At 39.1% G+C, this 19,625-nt stretch overlaps 2 protein-coding genes across 2 annotated transcripts in view; one reads left to right on the top strand and one right to left on the bottom strand.

The window, feature by feature from the left end:
• The window catches only part of BAIAP2L1 (BAR/IMD domain containing adaptor protein 2 like 1), a 95,041-nt gene extending 79,806 nt beyond the window's left edge, over positions 1 to 15,235 (top strand). Inside the window, exons 8-14 of the mRNA XM_014580815.4 lie at positions 409 to 576; positions 1,371 to 1,488; positions 3,598 to 3,805; positions 4,152 to 4,229; positions 5,233 to 5,401; positions 13,465 to 13,505; positions 14,775 to 15,235. Coding sequence (XP_014436301.2) covers positions 409 to 576; positions 1,371 to 1,488; positions 3,598 to 3,805; positions 4,152 to 4,229; positions 5,233 to 5,401; positions 13,465 to 13,505; positions 14,775 to 14,850 — 858 coding nt within the window. The 3' untranslated portion in view covers positions 14,851 to 15,235. The remainder of the gene's footprint in view (positions 1 to 408; positions 577 to 1,370; positions 1,489 to 3,597; positions 3,806 to 4,151; positions 4,230 to 5,232; positions 5,402 to 13,464; positions 13,506 to 14,774) is intronic.
• A 3,586-nt stretch (positions 15,236 to 18,821) lies between these two features.
• The window catches only part of BRI3 (brain protein I3), a 27,875-nt gene continuing 27,071 nt past the window's right edge, over positions 18,822 to 19,625 (bottom strand). The window contains exon 3 of the mRNA XM_075899520.2: positions 18,822 to 19,207. Coding sequence (XP_075755635.2) covers positions 19,075 to 19,207 — 133 coding nt within the window. The 3' untranslated portion in view covers positions 18,822 to 19,074. The remainder of the gene's footprint in view (positions 19,208 to 19,625) is intronic.

Raw genomic sequence — 19,625 nt, 5'->3', positions numbered from 1 at the left:
TAAATATAAAATACATTATGTAGCTCATGAAGATTGTGAACAGTTAATAAAAAATGAATTCAATATGGTATGTTCTGTTAATTTTATTACTACAAGAAGTAATGGATTACTATGACTAGAAACTAAATATTATTGAAAGATTTATGGGTTGACAGAATAAATATTCCAATATCTCAGTCTTGCAATGGGGCCATTATTTCTATCACATAGCTTTGCTTTAAATTAGTATCTAAAAATTGCCTTGCAAGAATATTTTATATTAGGCTAATTTCTGCTGTCTCTTGACACATACAACCTCATATACATCATTGAGGTTGCACTGATGTAATTAAAGACAGACTGTGCCCCCATTGCAATTCAAATGTTTTAACAAAAAAAAAGTTATGTAACTTTTTTCATTGCTTACAGTGTGCAGATTTACTTAACTACAAGTTGCCGGGATGGCAGGAAACATGTAGTGATGCCACAAAAGTTCCAGAAAAAGTTATGAATATGATAGACGAGATGAAGACACCAGGTTCCACTCCAATCTCAGGAACTCCACAACCTTCACCAGTGACAGAAAGAAGTAGTACGGTATGCATTGGTTACAAGTTCTCAAGGTTGGATCGACTCCCCTGATCTCTTTGTGTACAGAAACATTTGGACTCAAAAGCTATAACAAACAACCCAAATTATGATTCTGGGATTAATTACAAATTCGAGCCTCAGTTCAATAAAAGATTAATCAGATAGACTTTTATCTACACAACGCCCTATTGACATCAATAGGGACGTACATGGATACAAAGATCTTTTCCACAGAATCACTTGCAGGACTGGGGCCAAGTTTCTAACTTAAGTGTTTCATTCATGTACTTTCTGGGTACTATATATAATTGTATTGGATATGCCATCACTATTATTCTCTTTTCAATCATTTGAAAATAGTAACTTGAGAGGGGTTATTTTTTTAAGTCAGAAAAAAATTCTCTTGAAGTAAATTATTGTGTACTTAGATGCTCTATATTCCAAGCATATTTCACTATAGTATGGTTGTTGTATGATACCTCTTCAGTTGAGTTTCAGGCAGAAACTCAAGTATTTCTTTAAAAAGATTTCCCCACAGGGGTCTGAACATGAAATCCTATGGAAAAGAGGCCTTATTTTTCTTGGCAGCCCAGATACATTTGTTTTTTGTTTGGTTGGGATTTTTTGGGGGGGAGGGTTCAGTCAAAGAAATTGGGCAGTTAAGGACCATTCAAAATTTGAAGCATGTACAATAGAAGAATATTTGATCGTTACGTTTTGGAATTCAGTGCTGCAAATATTCTAACCCTGTCATTTTGTTACTGTGATAACAGTATCTTAATAACACTTTATGTCTGTAGGTTGGAAGAGTACCCCCTGCTCCTACCATTAAAGCGCATACTAGTCCTTTAGTTGACATGTTTAACAATCCACCACCAGTTCCAAAGGTTTCTTCAGAAAGATTACATTATTCAGCAGGTGAGTTACTATTTGTTGAAATGTTGTTTTAATGTAGAAGGTGGACTTCACTTTCATCTTGCTACTAATATACAATAAATACAAATGACATACTGTGCTGTTTATCCAAAATTAGAGTAGCGATTTTAGCTACTGAAGTAGTCACTATTTTATATATATACTAGAGGATTTATCTGGCCTTACTCAGGTACTTACCTGAAATATTTTTTGTTTTCTTCATTTAAATCATTGTTCTGGTGTGAGGCTGTGGATGACAGGTTCAGTATGCAGGCTGTCCTGGGGAGAGAGAGAACAACTCGAGCCCTCTCTCACCACAGCAGCTTGGGGCCGGGTAAGAAGTGCCTGTCCATGGGTGCTGCAGTGAGCACAGCCTAGCAAGGGGTACATGTCTCCCGAGTGGGGAACTGACAGACATATAGAGACCACAAACAGACAAACTCTCTCAAATATATAGTAAATAGCTGTCCCTTTACCCACCCCTTACTGCCCCTCTATGGTCATTATACAGTATAACTGTCCCTGCTAACAGCCTTCTCTCTTTCTGTGTTATGGAAAACACTCGCATTCCAGGCAAATCCCATTGTTGTGGCACAACCAAACCTTTACCTTGCTTTAAATTATGATAAGAGGAAGTTGCATACCAAATTTAGTAGTCTTAGTCTTGCTGTTTAGGAGGGGTTATTGAACAAAGAGACTCATGGACAGACACACAAACTGTCTCAAATATATAGTAGTTTATAGCCAGGATGCAGGAAAATCATAGAGGAAAGAAAACTTGCCATTCTAAAGTGTTCATGATATTCTCAGTAAAAAGATATTTCAGTAGGTAATGGTCTACTAAGAAAAAATACTGAAGGGAAAAGGATGTTTTGTGGTAAAAGCACAAATGAAGAGATCTGGATTCTGTTGTAATCTGTAGAACTGTGTGCAGATACAAAATTTGTATCCATGTCTGATCCGTGATCCACAGACATGGTCCAGATGCAGATATCTGCAGATTTGCAGGGCTCTATCAATCTGTCCATTATTTCCTGATTAATTGAGAGCAAGGCTCAAAAGGGGTTTTTCAAAAGCACCTAATGTTTGAATTCAGTGGAAGTAGATTTAAGGTAACAGAGACTTTGAAAATCCCACACTTAAGTTCCCCAACTATAAAATGGTGAAAAATACGAGTGTGGTGGTGGACCACATTTATTTAATACCTTTTAAAGTCCTTGAAATTCTCTAGTGAAAGTATGATACAAGTTTTAAGTATCATCCTCATCAAATACAATATTTGGTCAGTCACATGACTGTGACTTTGCTTTCTTGGTATATTAATGTGCCATTTTATAAAGCCAAATGGAAATTGCTAACATTCCTAATATAGCTTATTCTCTCTTTAACCTGAGTGGTTATTTCAGTGCATCCAAGTAGTAAAAATGAACAAATATTGCATGATTTAAAAAGTGTGCCAAAAGTATCCAATAGTTTTGAAAAATAAATGTGAAGGAAAATTGGGTCTACTACTTCATTATTTCTCTCTGCTCAAATGGAAAATCCCATTAAGATTTGGGAAATTCGGTTAAGATTAAGATGTGTTGAACAAAATTCTTCAAGCTAATCAAAATAATTCTGGATCTCCTGCTCTAAAACAAACTATTTATAGCAGTTATGTCACTGAGAAAGTTTTGAAACATCCCTATAGTTAAAGTAATGGTCTGATTTTTCAGTGATGTCAAACTCCTAAAACTTTCACTGACTTCAATTGAAGTTGAGTGCTTGTTACATCTGAAAAATCAGATTTTATAGGCCTTTAGTTTCTGAACACAGATCCAAATCTTCTGGAACCAGAAATGACTTTAGCAACATCCAGTCACTAGAGAAAACCAGTTGTGGTAATTAACGTATGTACATGTTTCATTTTTACTAATTTACTGTGCAATAACAGTACTTAGCAGAAGGAATAGTGTGGTAATGTGAAGATTTGAATTGGAAACTGTTGAACCGTGAAAATAGATAGTTTAAGTGTGCTGTTTGGTGGAAAATGTTGGTACTGCTGTTGTACTTGTGTCTTTTAGGCACCTGTTTCATCCTATGGTTATTGTTACATTGATTTTTTTTTAACAGGTAATTCAAATGATGCCAGTTTATCACGTTCAACTTCTGTTGCCACAGGACTGAACATAATGAAAAGGCAGAAAGTAAAAACTATCTTTCCACATACAGCTGGGGCTAACAAGACCTTACTTAGCTTTGCACAGGGAGATGTCATCACACTTCTTATAGCTGAAGAAAAGGATGGCTGGCTTTACGGGGAACATGACTTGACTAAAGTGTAAGTCAATCAATGTATTAACCTATTCCAGGATTAGAGGGGACAAATATATCTTAATCTCTTTTGTCTGTTTAAATTGGCAAATGTGTTTCCCTGTTCACTATCATTCATTGGGAATTCTGAGGGGAGAGTTCAGCAACTGGGAAAGTGTTACAGTGAAGGCAAATTTGGCATACAAAAACAAGTACACATACCAAAACCCCTGAAAAAAGTGTCACCAAAAGCCAGGCATAAAAGCTAAAACTTCATTCAGCCTTGTTAGCTTCCTATTCCTTTCAGTGCCATCAATTAAAAGTATAAACATTCAAGTAAATCAATCAGATTGTCCATTTTTCTCCTTCTATAGGAAAGGATGGTTTCCATCATCATACACAAAGCTATTGGAAGAATCAGCTGATGAAACAGGATATATTCCAGTGCCAAGGTAATATTGTTAGTTGGAGTTTGAACTATTTAATGATCCTTAAACTTTACAAAAAGTCTTTGTCCCAATGTCACACTCAGCCAGTGATAAAATACCCAGTCCTATTTTGTTACAAGGGACAGGTAGGTGGGTGCTGTTTACCAATAACTGATGGAAGAGAAATCCTTCCTTGTATAAATATGCCTGTCTTTCCATTCCTTTCCTGCCTGATGCCTGGGGGTCCATACCTACTCACGGTCACTTCCTTTTCTCCTGTTTGGCTCCTCTCAGTTAAATCCATCCCACTCATAATCCGAATGCAGTAGGACTGTTAAGTTTTTATCTGATTTTTTTATAAAGATCCTCCACATTCAGTTGAGGTGTGCACATTTGCTAATAAACTTTTTTCTTCTTAAATTAATTTCTCCTAGAGATGTATTGTTCAGAAATGTGATCTATATTTTAAATGTTTCCTAACATTATATGTTCTTTCTTATATGCCTTAATTACACACCATCTTCTTCCACCCAAAGATTCATATGTATTAAAAGTAATAAAGAGGTAGCTGTGTTAGTCTGATCTTGGTAAAACAAAAGGAAAAAAAGTATGTAGCACTTTAAAGACTAACAAGATAGTTTATTAGGCGATGAGCTTTCATGGGGCAGACCCACTTCTTCAGATCATATTCTGAAAGTGAATTGGCATGACCATATATAACAAAGGAAAACAGTATTATATATGGTAATGCCAGTTCACTTTCAGACTATGATCTGAAGAAATGGGTCTGCCCCATGAAATCTCATCGCCTAATAAACTATCTTGTTAGTCTTTAAAGTGCTACATACTTTTTTTTCCTTTTGTTTTATCATATTTATTAAAACACTTGAAACACATGAGTAATCCCACTGAATTCAATGGGATGAGTTGGGTATTAAAAGCTAAACACGTTTTTATGTTATTTGCTGAATTAGGGCCCTAATCAGTATCGTTTATTGTTTTAATTAAGTTATTTTTTTCCTTTTAGCCCTGCACCAATCAGAAGTATCAGTTCTGTAAATCTAGCAGACAAAGGTGGTGTTGTCCTCCCCCCACCAGATTATCAGGGATCCTTGCAAGCAGGCACAACGAGAGCAGATTCTTCCAAAGCCACTACTGTTATGCCATCTGCGGCCAGACCAGAAAGCACAACTCCTGTGAGTGACATTGCATTGCATTTAATCAGTTATCATGGTTCCAATTGTTCTTTTCCGACCTTATTGTTGTCAAGCCACCTGACTGAACTCACTGGCTCAGCATAGTGCTTGATCTTGTTCACCCTTGAAAACTACGTATGCATGTGCCTCATCAGCCAACACACCACTTTGTGTCTGGGCATAGGGGAGCAAGCATTCCTCCTTTAGCAATTCCTGCTCACAGCCATTGCAGCCCTATGGTAGGGTACCTTCTACAGCTCAGCTCTCCAGCCAGGTCATAAATGGTTCTACCTGAAACGGTATTCCCACAAATAATAATTCATTGGCCTTACACTAGTATCAAGACGTTTCAGTAGTCCTTACCTCTGCACTTTCGTCAGTAGGCTAGTAGTGGGGACAGTAGTCCCACTCCCCCCTTCTCCTGTGGGTTCCAGTCCTGTGCATTTTAATAAGAAGCCAAGGCCTGACTACAGAGACCCATTGCTCCATCCTTGGATCACTTTCTACCTGTCCCTGTTCAGAGTCTTTGCCACAGCCTCTTCTCAGACTCAAAGCGTATCCACTCCTCCCTCTCCAAACCTCTTCCAAAAGCTTACTGCAGTGCTTCTTAGAACTTTCAGTCACCCAGCTGGTTCTGCTTCAGGAGAATTTGCTCTACTGTCCTAACAGGAGAATCCCGGGCCCAGCCAGAGTCTTCCTGCTCCCCATGGGCCTCTTCACCAGCACCAAGAACCCTAGGCAGACTTTTTTCCACTATCCTTCCTAATTTACCTTTCTTCACACAGGCTATGGAAAGCTCATTACTTACGTCATTTTAAAATTATAATAGTCCAAGCAATTGAGAATAATGAGCCTTCAGAAAGGTCTATGCAATCCCATATACGTTAATGGTGTTGTGTGAGTGTAATTGATGGCAGAATATTGCCAATAGTCTGTAAAATAATCCTACGCTAGCTGGGGGGGGGGGGATTTAGACACATGCATTAAGGCTCATATCCTGCAAACACACAATATTGAATGGCATGAAATGGTTTCCATCATATAAAGGGTTTCGTTTTCTTCAGTGGCTCTCGGCATTCCCAATGCTACTGTTTGATGAGTGTAATAATAGCTCCTAATATTGTGCATGTAAATGTTCTTTCAATAGCCACACTCCTTTCATTGTTAAACTCTGTAGACAGTTGTGCTATTACTTTGCTTGCTCAGGGATTTAGTATTAGATGTAGTAAACAGCTGTTGTTGCTCACTGCCAGATGTTTTCTTTATTTGGAACAGAAGATGTTGTATATTTCAAGGAGGAAAAATCAATACATTCTATGGCCCATCCATCTTTGGTGCCTTCTTACTAAAAGAATACATCCAGACTGTTCATTGACTGCTCTCAGCAAACCTTTTTCTAAAATGCTTTTGAAGCCATATTTCAATCTGTTGTTTTACTTATTGATTATAAGTAACTAGGGGGCTGCAGTTTGCAGCTGACCACATAATAAAAGTAGGTGGGTTTTGTTTGAAAGAATGCTGCAGCAAGTATGGGTTTAAATAATAACTAGGGGGTTGTGCCCCCTGCACTCACCAACACCCCTCTCGGGAGGTAGGCAACCCCAGCTCTCCCCCCTGCCACCATGGAAGGCCAGGCTACAGCCATGCCAGCCAGGGCCCCTTCTCCCCCCCCCCCCCGCCCTGTCCCCAGCCGCGCCAGCCTGGGCCCCCCTTCACTCCACCCCTGGCCATGCCACCCCAGGGCCTTTCTCCTTCCCACTCCTGTCTCCAGGCACTCTCTTTTCTTCCTTCCTTTCCCTCCCTTCCCATCCCCCCATGCCGGCCTAGGTCCTTTCTCCTCTCTTGCCCTCCCCCCTCCCCAATCTAGTCCAGCCCAGTCTTCCCTCCCTTCCGTCCCCCTGGCCACAGTCTAGCCCTGCTCTCTGAGCCGAGGTTGCACCAGGCCCGTCTTCGCCCCCAGCGGCTAGGGAAGGCTGAGCTGGCAGTGGGCGGGGCTTGGCTCCAGGATGGAGCCTGTGGTGGAAGAGGTACCGCTGGTGGGAGGTTCTTTACCCTATGTCTACCCCCTAGCCTGTGGACGCTGTGACATGATGATGTCACTTTGTCATCCCACAGGAAAAATGTTTATATAGAGAGGAGAGTTCTGTTGCATAGAACTGTACGACCTCGCTACAGTGTAGGGTTTCTAGGATAGCTTGCTTCTATAAGAACAAAACTTGTTAAATGACATAAAATGAATTTTTCTACAAAAATAAAATTTATATTTTACTAGTGGGGGCTGTTTGTAAACCAGTCACAGTAGAACCTCAGAATTTCAAAGTGATCAATCAACCATACACTTCTCGCTTGGAACTGAAAGTATGTAATCAGGAAGCAGAGAGCGAAGGGAGCAAATACTAAAAAACCAGGGATTTTTTTTTAAATGACAAAGTAAGGAAACTGCTTCTGGGCTTGTTTCACTTAAATTAAGATGGCTAAGAGCAACATTTTTCTTATGCATAGTAAAGTTTCAAAGCTGTTGTGGCCTGGCAGCCTAGTGGCTAGGTTGTGAGTAAGTGAGTGGAAAAGGAGGGGAAGGCTGGCGCTGTTTCCCCTTGTGTTCCTCGCCCAGGAACTCTGAGCCACTCCTTATCCAAGTGCTTAAGTTTGGGGCATGACTCAAGAGTCCAGATTCCCTTTAGCTGAGATTTCTCAGTAGGTTTCCCCTTTTCAGCCCAGCAGGGTAGGAGTGGGGGCTGGCTTGTTCCCATGGCTGCTGGGCATGCAGGCTTCGGTTTGTGTCCTCACATCCCCGAACCAAGTTCCTGCCTCCTCACTAGTCAGCCCCAAACTGAGCCAGGCTCCTTCCTTTTCTCCTCCATCTAGGCCTGGCATTGCTTGCAGGTAAAGTGGGGCAGGGCTAGCTAGGCCCAGAGACTTGCTTTAATCCCGGGGTGTTGGGCCCTTTTTCTCCTCTCCCTCACAGTTGTCTTAAGTCAGTGTTCAATTGTGAACTTTGGAATGTTCATTTCAGAGTTATGAAAACCTCCACTGCCAAAGTCACTTATCACTCTGAGGTACTATTATATCCAGGGACTTCCAAAACAATTATGTGAATAGCACCTATATTATGAAACACTTGCCGTTTTCATTTTTGGATTTGGAATAAATGAGCCTTAACAGTTATATAATGTCAGAATTATATATTGGTTCATTTATTCTGTGGCTAACTGGTGAGTCTTACTAGATCAACATGTTCTTTGACTATAATAATGTTAGCAATGCTTTAAAGATTTATTAGCACAGTGGAAGTTGCTAAGCAAGCAGTACAGTGAGTTCTTTGCCATGTGACAGGGAAAGAGGTGACTTACTATAGTTATGTTAAATTATTGCATCAGTTAAGTTGTCTCAGCAGCATTATGCTGTGTAGTATTTCATATGGTTAATTTAAGTCTGGTGACTTTTAGAGATCATCCAGTTTAGGTGACTTTTCAAAATTAATAAACCTAATGATAGTGGCTCCTGGTAAGTCAGAGCTGCATGCTCTCCCAAGAGGGAAAGATGGTTTTATAGCCTCTTAGGAGAGAGGTGCACTCCATGTACATAGGGAAAAGTGATTTCTACTGCTCCTGAGGGTGTGCTCTTCATCGCTGCTGTCTGGAGTGCCCCCGAAGGGATGGCAGCAACATTTCTGCAATGCCCACTTGCTGCCCCTGATCTTTCCACTCCAGAAGGGATAGGTGTTGTAGAGGGAAATCACTTCCACATATATTAGAAGGGAAGCCAGCTGTGTTCTATACCCCTTGCCTACTTCAGCTCCTTTGCCTAAAAGAACCCAGGAAACTCAGGACTAAGTGGAGCTCATACCTAGAGCTTACACATGCTCAGGGCAAAGGAGAGCACAATTCAGAGTTACTTACTGCTTGTCTCTTCCACTTCTGTGACAGTTTTTTAAACCCCTTTCTCTATGAAGTTATGGACACAGGCTCCATGTAACACCAGGCAGCAATATTCAGTTAGTGTTCATGGTATAATACTGTATACAACAGTGTGATTGCAATTTATCCTGAAGCACGATTTAACTCATTAGAGTATTTTGGCTGTTACTCTTAGTGGCATAGGTACTGTGGTTTTGCTTGTGTTCTTGGTTTACAGCTGATGCATGAAAGTTAATCTTTCTGCCTCACACAGTGAAAGTCATTACAGAACAATTGCATATAGAAGGATTAGTATAGCAGCCCAGGTTTTTAAAATACTTCACTTTGATGTGGCGTAAGGTTGTTTAATAAAAGGCAATTCATGATTCGGGCATTGATATGCCATGGTATTTAAATACTTTGCCTAGCTTTAAGAGTAATCTCATTGACTTCAGTGGGACTGCTCATGCATATAAAGTTAGCAGCATAGTTAAGTATCTTGCCAAACTGGGGCCTAAATGAGTATGGAGCCCTAAATACAGGCGGTCCTCACTTTAAGTTGCCCCAATATACATTGGTTCCGCACTAATGTACTTCATGAAAGTAGGAACTGTTTTGTTATGAATCCTCCCGTTCCCCAATCTTACATCGCTCAAAAAAAAATCGCTCAAACAAAAGTCAGATGCTTGAATGCAAATCAAAGAAAGCAATCAACTCGTGCTGCGCAGACACGCAGGAATATTCACACCGAGCGTCGATACTGTGTCATCCTTACAGTACATTTAATTTCTGATTGATACTGTATAGTATTGTGTTACTGTATGTTGTGCAGTCCTTCCACCTGCCTAAGGGATGTGCAAATGTTGTTAAAAATAAAATTGGTGAGTGTAAGAGGCATCAGAGTAGTGTTAATCAGGATGTGAAGTTGGACATATTAAACCAGGGCTACTCAACATGTGGCCTGGGGGCCACATGTGACCCGCTGCCCATTTGTTTGCGGCCCACGGCGCGGTTTGGGTTTATGTGGAGCTCAACATGCGGCCCACGGGTGGGATCCTTTGAACATGGCCTCCCATGAGAGCATGCTCCACAACAGCAAGGCGTCTCCCAGGCAGGGTTGAGCAATGAAAGATTCAAGCAGACGGGCTGGCTGGAACAGAGAGTACAGGGTGTCTGCGTTTCTCACTCCCAGGAAGGAGGTGCCAGGAGCACTGGAGCATTGTGGAAAGTGCTTTGTATTCATGTCCGTCAGTGTGAATGAAGCTATTTGCATGTATATGCAACCACACTTAAGTTGCAGCCCGTGCATGTGCTGTGAGTATCATTGTGGCTCCCAGGGCTTCCAAAGTTGAGTAGCTCTGTATTAGACCGTAATAGGAAGAGTGAACACTCTTCCGATGTTGCTCACCATCTTGGACTGCCTCCAGTGACCATACACTTGATTATTAAGAATTGTGAGAAGATTTTGGAGACAGCAAAACTTGTGCCACAGCATGCTTCTGTGACGCTTACATGGCAGGATAGAAGTGGCAGGATAGAGAAAATGGAACTCTTGTTGTCTAAATGGGCTGCATGATCTGTATAAACAGAATACGGCCATCAACCTTCAAGAGAAGGCCATAAGCTTGTATAAAGGCATAGAAATAGAAGGAAACTGGTGAACTTGAAACTTTTAATGCCAGCCACAGGTTCCAGAAAAGATATGGCTTCAAAAATGTGTGAGTGCAGGGAGAGGCTGCGAGTGCAGACAAGGATGCATTTCCCAAAATGCTAAAGACCATCATCACAGAAGGTGGCTGCAATCCACAGCATGTTTTCAGTGCCAACAAAAAGGGGTTGTATTGGAAACGCATGCCATCTAGGACCTATATTTCTGTGAACGAGAAGGCTGCACAACCAGGACCTTCTGGCATTACGCAGAAAAAAAACCCATGCAGCAGCCATTGAAGAGCCTCTAGAAGTCGTGATGTTGTTAGTTATTGACACCAACACAGCAGGTGTTGCTGAATCACCAGTTGTCGAGGTGATGGATGTGTGTGATGTTTAGACAGCTGTTGATGATCCTCCACCTGCTTCCCCATCCTGATCCCACCTTGTGTCTTTATAAGGCAACATTAAGACTGTTCCAGAACACATCCCCCCCATTTCTATTAATTCTTATGGGGAAAAATTCCCCGCTTTAAGTTGTTTCACTGTAAGTCCACTTTTTTGGAATGTATCTTAGACTTGTAGCAAGAAAGGCCTATACTTAACAAATTGAACACCTAAAATAGCCATACAAGGGAAGTACTTAGCGTAAACCAAATTAGGACTCGTATTGGTTGACAATCATGTATTCCTGTAATTGTATTCTACTAATATTCAGATACAAAATAGTAATTTTTCATTTTAGTAACTGCAGTTTTTCATCATCTTTGAACTGCTGTTTCATTCTTCTGTTGACAACTGTTGGAAGCAATGATTGTTTACTTTCAGGTTAAATGTATTGAACTGATTTATGCCTTGATTTATACAGTTAATTTAGTCTAGCTTTTCTCCATCGTAGGTGATATAAAGCAGAAACTAGTTTAACGGTCCCAAGTAAACACAGATGTGTCTGAAATGTTACATCTATGATAACTTTCCTTATATCAGCTGTAAAACTGACTATTGTAATAACATAGCAGTGCAACACTGCCATCTTTTGGGTAATTAGCTAAACTTCACAATGCAGTTTGTATTTTGGAAGGAAAATAATTGTACAGTAAAGATGTGAAAGGTTAACTGATAAGTATCACCCTAAATGGGTAATGTTTACGGGTTCTGGTTAACTGCAAGTGCTAGAGCAGCTCCCCGTCTGGTTGCTTCAATCCCATGGAGCCCACTACAGGCAGGGTCCCCCATGAGGTGGCTTCTTTGCAGCAAGGAGGCTTTGCTGCAGGCGCTGCAGTGTAAAGTTTATTTAAGCTTTATACTACAGAGCCCACACCATGTATAGCTGCTAAGGTTTTCAGTGGTTACACGGTTACCTATTAACCAACTTTTTACATCCCTAATGTACAACAGATCGTTTTAGCTATCTAGTAATATTTTGTCTCATATTTAAATATGTAAGTTAATCGTAATAAAATAGTAAAGGTATGCATATTCAAATAATTTCCTTTTTTATTGAATCAAAGTATTACAGATAGTCCAGAAAGCAAAGCAGCATGTAAAAATATTTTGTTCAGTGCAAGAGTAGTTGAAAGGGGCTGATTCTGAATCTATTCCATTGTAAATCTGCAGTATAGCTACATGAAGTATATGTAGCCAGACTAGAGTGCAAATAGATCAGAATTTGGGGACCTGATGCTTTTAATTGCAAACCTGCTATTAAATAGTGATGTCTTTACTTTTTACATGATTTCACACTGAATAAATAACATCTAAAATATGCATTTGCATTCTTACAGCTGGGCAGGTCTAGACCAGCTGTTCATACATTAGTGTCTTATTGTAATCATTAGCATTTTACAAATTGTGTATTATGTCAATGACTGCTTCAAGTAATGAAGCTCCTAAGTTTAGAAGAATGAATTGTAATATGATGCAGTAGATATCATAGAACACTAGACCTGGAAGGGACTTAGAGAGATCATCAAGTCAAGTCCCCTGCCCTCAAGGCAGAACCAAGCATCTTGGGATTCTTAACCTGTCAGATCAGTTGATTTCTCTCAGCCTATTTTAGAATCTCCTTTTACTTATTTGATTACTGGTTTTGATCCAGTGTGTTTTTATAACTGTTTTGATCTATAATGTGCTCAGTTAGCAATTACATGCAGCCTTTATCTTTGAAAACAATAGAAGGGTAATATTTTACATTGAAGATCTCTGTGGGTCTTCATCATTTATTAGTATTACATGGATTTGTTTTTTAATTTTATTTTCTAAGTTTGATAATCAAGCATTGGTCTTACTGGCTTTTTTCTCCATAAATTACCCCTCTGTATTTGAACTGTGCTGTACCTTCCTAGTGGCTGAGTATTTCATTGTGCAGCCAAATAATGTGAATTAGTGAATGTTGTGAATATAGTTTTTGAACATAAATATACTCTTGGCCATAAAACAACTGCAAGCAGGTAGCTTACTTTTCTCAATTTTCAGAATTTGATATCAATTGTGTAAGTGATAATATCTTTTCTTTTGCAGAAACCTGATATGAATGGCATTATGAAACCACCTTTCCTAAGGTATGTGTTATTTATCCTATTTAATTAAATAAACCAAATACTGGAATAAAAGTTAGGCTAATGCATAGTATTTGGTTGTTAGCTTGAAAGGAAAATAGGTGTCCATCTTGCATTTTCCCATACTAGGCAGTATAAAATAGCATGGCACACATTACAAACCAGGCTTTCACTCAGGCTGATTATCCTCTAGGCCAGTGGTTCCCAAGCTTTCTGGCATCACGCCCCCCTTTTTGAAACACCCTCAGGCCTTCTCCCCCTTCCCCCCCCCCCCACCAATAGCAGCAAAGGGGAAGGCTGGATTGCCTCGTGCCCCCCCTGGAATTTCTTCACACTCCCCAGTTTGGAACCCCTGCTCTAGGCTATGAAGACTAGTAGGGTGTGTTTACACTGCAGTTAGGTGACAGGACCCCATGGTGTTTCTAACAGGATCTTAGAGCCAAGGCTCCAGCACATGCCTGAACATTTACACTGCAATTAAACAGTCCCGCCCCGGGGGGGGGGGGGGGGGGGGGGGGGGGGGGGGGGGGGGGGGGGGGGTATTTGTAATACAGACTTACCCTGAGAATCTTTGCAGTGTAGCTATATTACTGTGCCCCTCCCCACCAAGCACAGTGGTTGGGTCCTTCTGTGACAAAATAAGGGAAATGAGCTCCAATTAAGTCAATGGGATTTTTCCCATTACAGGATAGGCAGCAAGTTCAGGCTTCTCATTTGGGGTTAAACAGAGGAAACAAAAGATTGGAAAGAAATAGCAATGAGAACATCACTCCTGCTTTAGCCAGTTTTACAGGAGTCACAGATATTGGAAGTGAAAGCTCCTTGGGCCCTATAGCTGAAAAAGGGTTAAGAACCCTCAAATTGAACTCATAAAATATTTTTATTCCAGTTAAAAAAAAATTGCAATGTCTTGTAGATGAAACACTCGTCTTATAAGAGTCAATCAAGAGAGAGAAATGTACATTTTAGTCTTAAGTTGTTGAACAATATAGGTTTACCTCAGCATTTAATTCCTTGTGGTTTTTGGACAAATAGAAGTTTATTTACTAAAAATTCACCATCGGAGGGAAAAACCAAGTAACTCCCTGAAACAAGTGCATGCAAACAGTGGCCTCCATTCAGTGAAATACTTAAGCATATACTTAAATCCATTCCTGTTCAGTGAAGTGCATAAGTATGTACCTGAATTGTAACTTGAGTTACTTTTAGTCATGCTACTCATAACCTTGTCTTACTATCATGCCTGTAGTAACTTTATATTTCTTTTCACAGCGGAGAAAATCCTTTTGCTACTGTGAAACTCCGACCAACAGTTACAAATGACAGATCAGCACCAATAATTCGATGAATACCATTCCTGAAAATATTTTTACTCTTTGTGAACACCATGTTCAGCAATATGATTATAAGGCTATCTAATGTTATTTAAATGTAATTAGTGTACAGTAGGAGAATATTGGACTGGATTTCTGATTTTAACAATCCATTTGCTTTATAAATGAGGTAAATTGCTCTGAGTTAAAATGTTTGAGAATTTTGGCTTAATTTTACATTACATGCCTTTTTTTAGGAAGACAGTTATAAAAGTATAGGGGAAGTTTAAATACTGAAGTTACCTGCATACTTTATCAACACACATCTATTGTATGGAAATACCATGGACAAGTTTGCAATTAAGTCTGCATATATTGTTTAGTAGATATATAAACTGCATTTTAATAAAAGGGGTACTACAGCTGTTGCCTTAACACTAAGAATAGAAGTTTGATGTATTAAATGATTATGCATTGCATTTTGTTTTAGATGTCTTGGGTTATAAATAGATAATAAATATTTATCCTCTAAGAGCTTAGACAAATGTTGTATGCTTTGCTTGATGTTCAGATTACATAATTTGCATTTTGTGTCAGCAGTAAGTTATTAAAATTATACAAAATCTGATTTTTCATTAGTCATATTCTATTCTGAAAAAAGGAGTGGTTATGTGCTAATGAAATAATTGTTTACCTATTTGCAATATGGTACTTTCCCTAAAAGAATATGAAACTACTCAAATGTGTCACATAAAAAATTAGTCCTATTTTTTATAAAAAGTAACACAATATTGCAACATTTTTTCTTTACATCCCCGTGCAAACAGTTGTCTTAAAACAAACATTCCCCCTCTGCATCAGCAGGTCTGTATCCCAAACATTGCAGCATTCAGAACCTGATAAGAGCATTTTACTAACAAAAATCCCTGACTTAATTTTATTGTCTATAATTAGAAATGAAGAATGAATTGCATTTTTTAAAATTTCATTTGTAATAATACCATCCCATAGTAATTTACTTATAATCCTAAGTAGACAGTGTCTCTTTAAGTTACAGAAATTCTGAACATTATATTTAAAAGGGTATTTTATAAGGTATTTAATACAATGTTATAAGTTTGGCTGATCAAAGAAAACTGAGTTCTAATTAGTGATGCTGATACCTTGAGCCCCTAAATCCTCAAACTTCACAGATCACCTCTGCCTATCAATCACCCTACTGCCCATGACTCTAATCTCCTAAAAGTGGCAGAATTAGGTCTGCTCATTTCCAGTAAGTAACAACCAATGAAAAACTATGGTCCTGACAGGTCAGTTGCCCGAGTGGTCTGTTTCATGATGTGCCACCATTCTAAGTGGTGCTATAGTGTCAGGATGCTATTTCCCAGATGATGTGAAACACAGATTTGACTACTTTGTCATTGAAATCCCAGGCTACGTCTACACTGGCATGATTTTCCGGAAATGCTTTTAACTGAAAAGTTTTCCGTTAAGCATTTTTGAAAAAGCGTGTCTAGATTGGCAGGATGCTTTTGCGGAAAAGCGTCCGTGGCCAATCTAGACATGCTTTTCCGCAAAAAAGCCCCGATCGCCATTTTCGCGATCGGGGCTTTTTTGCCGAAAACAAATCTCTGGTGTCTACACTGGCCCTTTTGTGCAAAAGTTTTTCGCCTGAACGGGAGCAGCATAGTATTTCCGCAAAAGCAGTGACGATCTTACATGAGATCATTAGTGCTTTTGCGGAAAAACTTGCCAATCTAGACACAGCCCCATTGTCTGTTTTCCAAGAATAAGGAAATCTGCACCAGCACACTGGTTCAATTCTAACTTAAGTTTTGCATTTTGTTTAATATTCCTACATTCCTCCAGAAATATCACTTGGATAACCATTTCTCAAAGAGTGAAGAAACAAGGTATGTAACATTCATTTACGCTGTAGCTAGCTACAATTTCAGAGTTAGCGATCATTGAAGCTAATTTCTAAAGTGCTTTGCAATCCTTCCCCATTAAAAGCACTTCACAAGTGTAATATGTTTGTGAATTTGGATTCATAACAGCTGTACTTTGGAAAGGTTGGATACTGATCTGGAAAAAGTTTTTCTGTAAATATCTAATCATTTGAGAAATGAGGAAAACTGACAAAGGTAAAGCACAGAATACAAACTGCCATGGATTATTTGTGTGCCCGTTCAAGTTTGTAACCTTATCCCATAGGCAAATATTTCAGGAGATGTAAAGCTCCTATGCTGCCCCACATTCTGCACTCTGATGGTAACCCTCATTACTTTCCACTAAGATTGTCTAGCTATCTTGGTATTTGTCAGTTGTAACTCCTGCCACTGTATTACTATCTGAACTTTAAAGGACTATTGAAAGGAGTTGAAGCATTTCCATTGGACTTCAGGGGATTTGGATCAGGTAGTTCAGGAAAGATTTTTTTAAAATCCGTCGTCACTAATACAACCTGATGCTTTCCACTTTTTTTTTGTAGCCCCAGTAATTGCTAAGGAAGACTAGCAGTTGGACTACAAGTCACTAAGATTGTAAGACTAATTTGATATTGGCTCAAACAACCATTTTTCTGAGATTAAATATAAGGCGGCAAAGATGTTAAAGCTTATTTTAATAATTTTCTTACTGCTTCCTTATTGCAACGGAATGCTTAAAGTTTCTCCTTTTTTTGAAAAGGTAGTCATTGGAATACTTGTCTCATGTCTTCTGTTACTGTCATTTGTGTGTGGATGAGGAAGAATTGTGCAATAGAAGCAAATTCATTAGCTGTGATGATTTAAAGATACACTTCATCAAAACAAGTTGCTGTGGAAAAGTATCATATTAGAACTTTGACAGTCTTCCTAGTGATTTAGACAAGTTATGTATTTCCAAAAATTAAGTGCCATTAGTAGAGCTGTAAAATCCTATTCAATAGGTTAACAGTATTGTTTGACTGATGGCTAGGCTGTGGGCCCCCATGGGGCTGGAGCAGCACCTGGAGAGCTACTCCAGCTCTCACCAGAACCCCTAATCACCAATTCACAACCTTAATTTATTTTTTCCACTTTCTGAAAAGGATTCTGAAGAAACTTCAAGTCTTTCATAAGATAAAATGACAGCATAATTTTATGGGGTCTGGAAATTCCCTATAATGTTCCAATTTGTGAATGATTGCATCTCTTTACACAATTTACCTTCCTGAAATACATTTAGTACTGCTGCATCCTGTGAAGCGTATGGTCAGAGTTAGTCCAACAAAAAAATAAAATTCAAAAACTTAGATTTCAGGAGGTCTGAACCAGCTCTATTTGGCTCCCAAAAAATGCAACAAGTTGATGTTAGAACTTGTCTCCCGCAAATTTGAAAACAACATTGACCAATGCTTGTTCCCCAAATTGTAAGACTCTCCATTATTCCCACTTTAACAGTAGATGACTTCTATTGCTAGAGTCTCTACATTCTAGATTTTACTTTAAACATCTGAAACTTAACACTGCATCAAGCACAGCTGTCTGCATGCAAAGTGTATAGTTTTCAGTTCTCCCTATTAACAGCAAAAAAACAGCCGTTAGTCCAAAATAATGCATGAATCTACAAAGCAATTCTGTTTTGAATTTTTTTCAAAACAGACAGCTTATTCTGACTTCTTAACCTCATTCCATGAGGATACACACCTATTCCGAAATAGCTATTTTGGAATAGCAGTAGTGTGGATACTCCTCTGCTGCTGTTTCAAAATAGCTCCTCCCGAAGGCCATTCAGAATAATTACTCCCTGGTGCTTTCTGGGGCTCTAACTCAAGACAGCATGTCTACATTAGGGAAGCCTGCCGCGGACTAATTTTGAGGCTTCCTTGTAATGTAGACATGCTATTTTGGAGTATTTCTTCTGGAATCGCTTATTTCAAAATAAGTGTGCAGTGTAGACATACCCTAAGTGATTCCCCTTTTTTTTTTTAAGTACATGATGACAAAGTGCATACTTTGTATACAAAATTCAGCCTTTCCACAAGTTGTGAAGAATGCAAAAAGAGAAGCAGTTTTATTTAAGTTTAAAGGTGCCATTAAACATGGAAATAAGGTGGATTTTCATGTTTTGCAATGCACATGCTCATAAAACAGATTAAGTTCATCACATGCAAGACTAATCACACTTTACAAAACACGTCTCAAGCATAATCAAATAAAATGATTGTACATGACATTTACATTAGAAACAAGTACTACAACAGATGTGGCCTCCATAAGCCTGTTCAGGTTGATCCCTTAACCAAAAGTTGCCCCACAGTTAGGACATCTTCGTTGCCTCAGAGCAAGACAGAAAAGAATTCCAATTGGAAAGAATACGATGGCACAAAAGACACCAAGACAGGTGAATGTGTCTTCCAATACACCAACTCTACAGGAGGAAAAAAAAATATTTAAGTCACAAAATGTCCTCTGACTTTATAGGCACGTGAAACAGCATTCTTGTATAAGTTTCCCATGGCTGAATTTACTTTTCTTTAGTCTTGTTCTCAGGAACAGCTGAACCATTTCAGCTGAAATCTCTCAGAACAATTCAACCACAAGCAGACACCTGGGCATGCAAAATTTCAGTCCAGACAATTAATTTGGCAAACAAGTAACTGAAAACAGACTTTTCCCCATGTTAAATTATGGAGGACCTTTTCTTTGGGAAGCTATAGGATTCCTACCCATATTTAGAGAGCAGGAAACTGACATTTGGCACAGGGTTGCCTTTGCCAGTCTTTTGAAAATCTGCCCAATATTGACCAAATTATAAACCTTTGGAAAAAACAGCAGTCTACACGTGT

Source organism: Pelodiscus sinensis, chromosome 15, assembly GCF_052426305.1.
Source record: "Pelodiscus sinensis isolate ZL-2025 chromosome 15, ASM5242630v1, whole genome shotgun sequence".
In the NCBI taxonomy this organism is placed as follows: Eukaryota; Metazoa; Chordata; order Testudines; family Trionychidae; genus Pelodiscus; species Pelodiscus sinensis.
The sequence above is the reverse complement of the archived record's forward strand: the minus strand, read 5'-3'. Positions and strand labels throughout refer to the sequence as shown.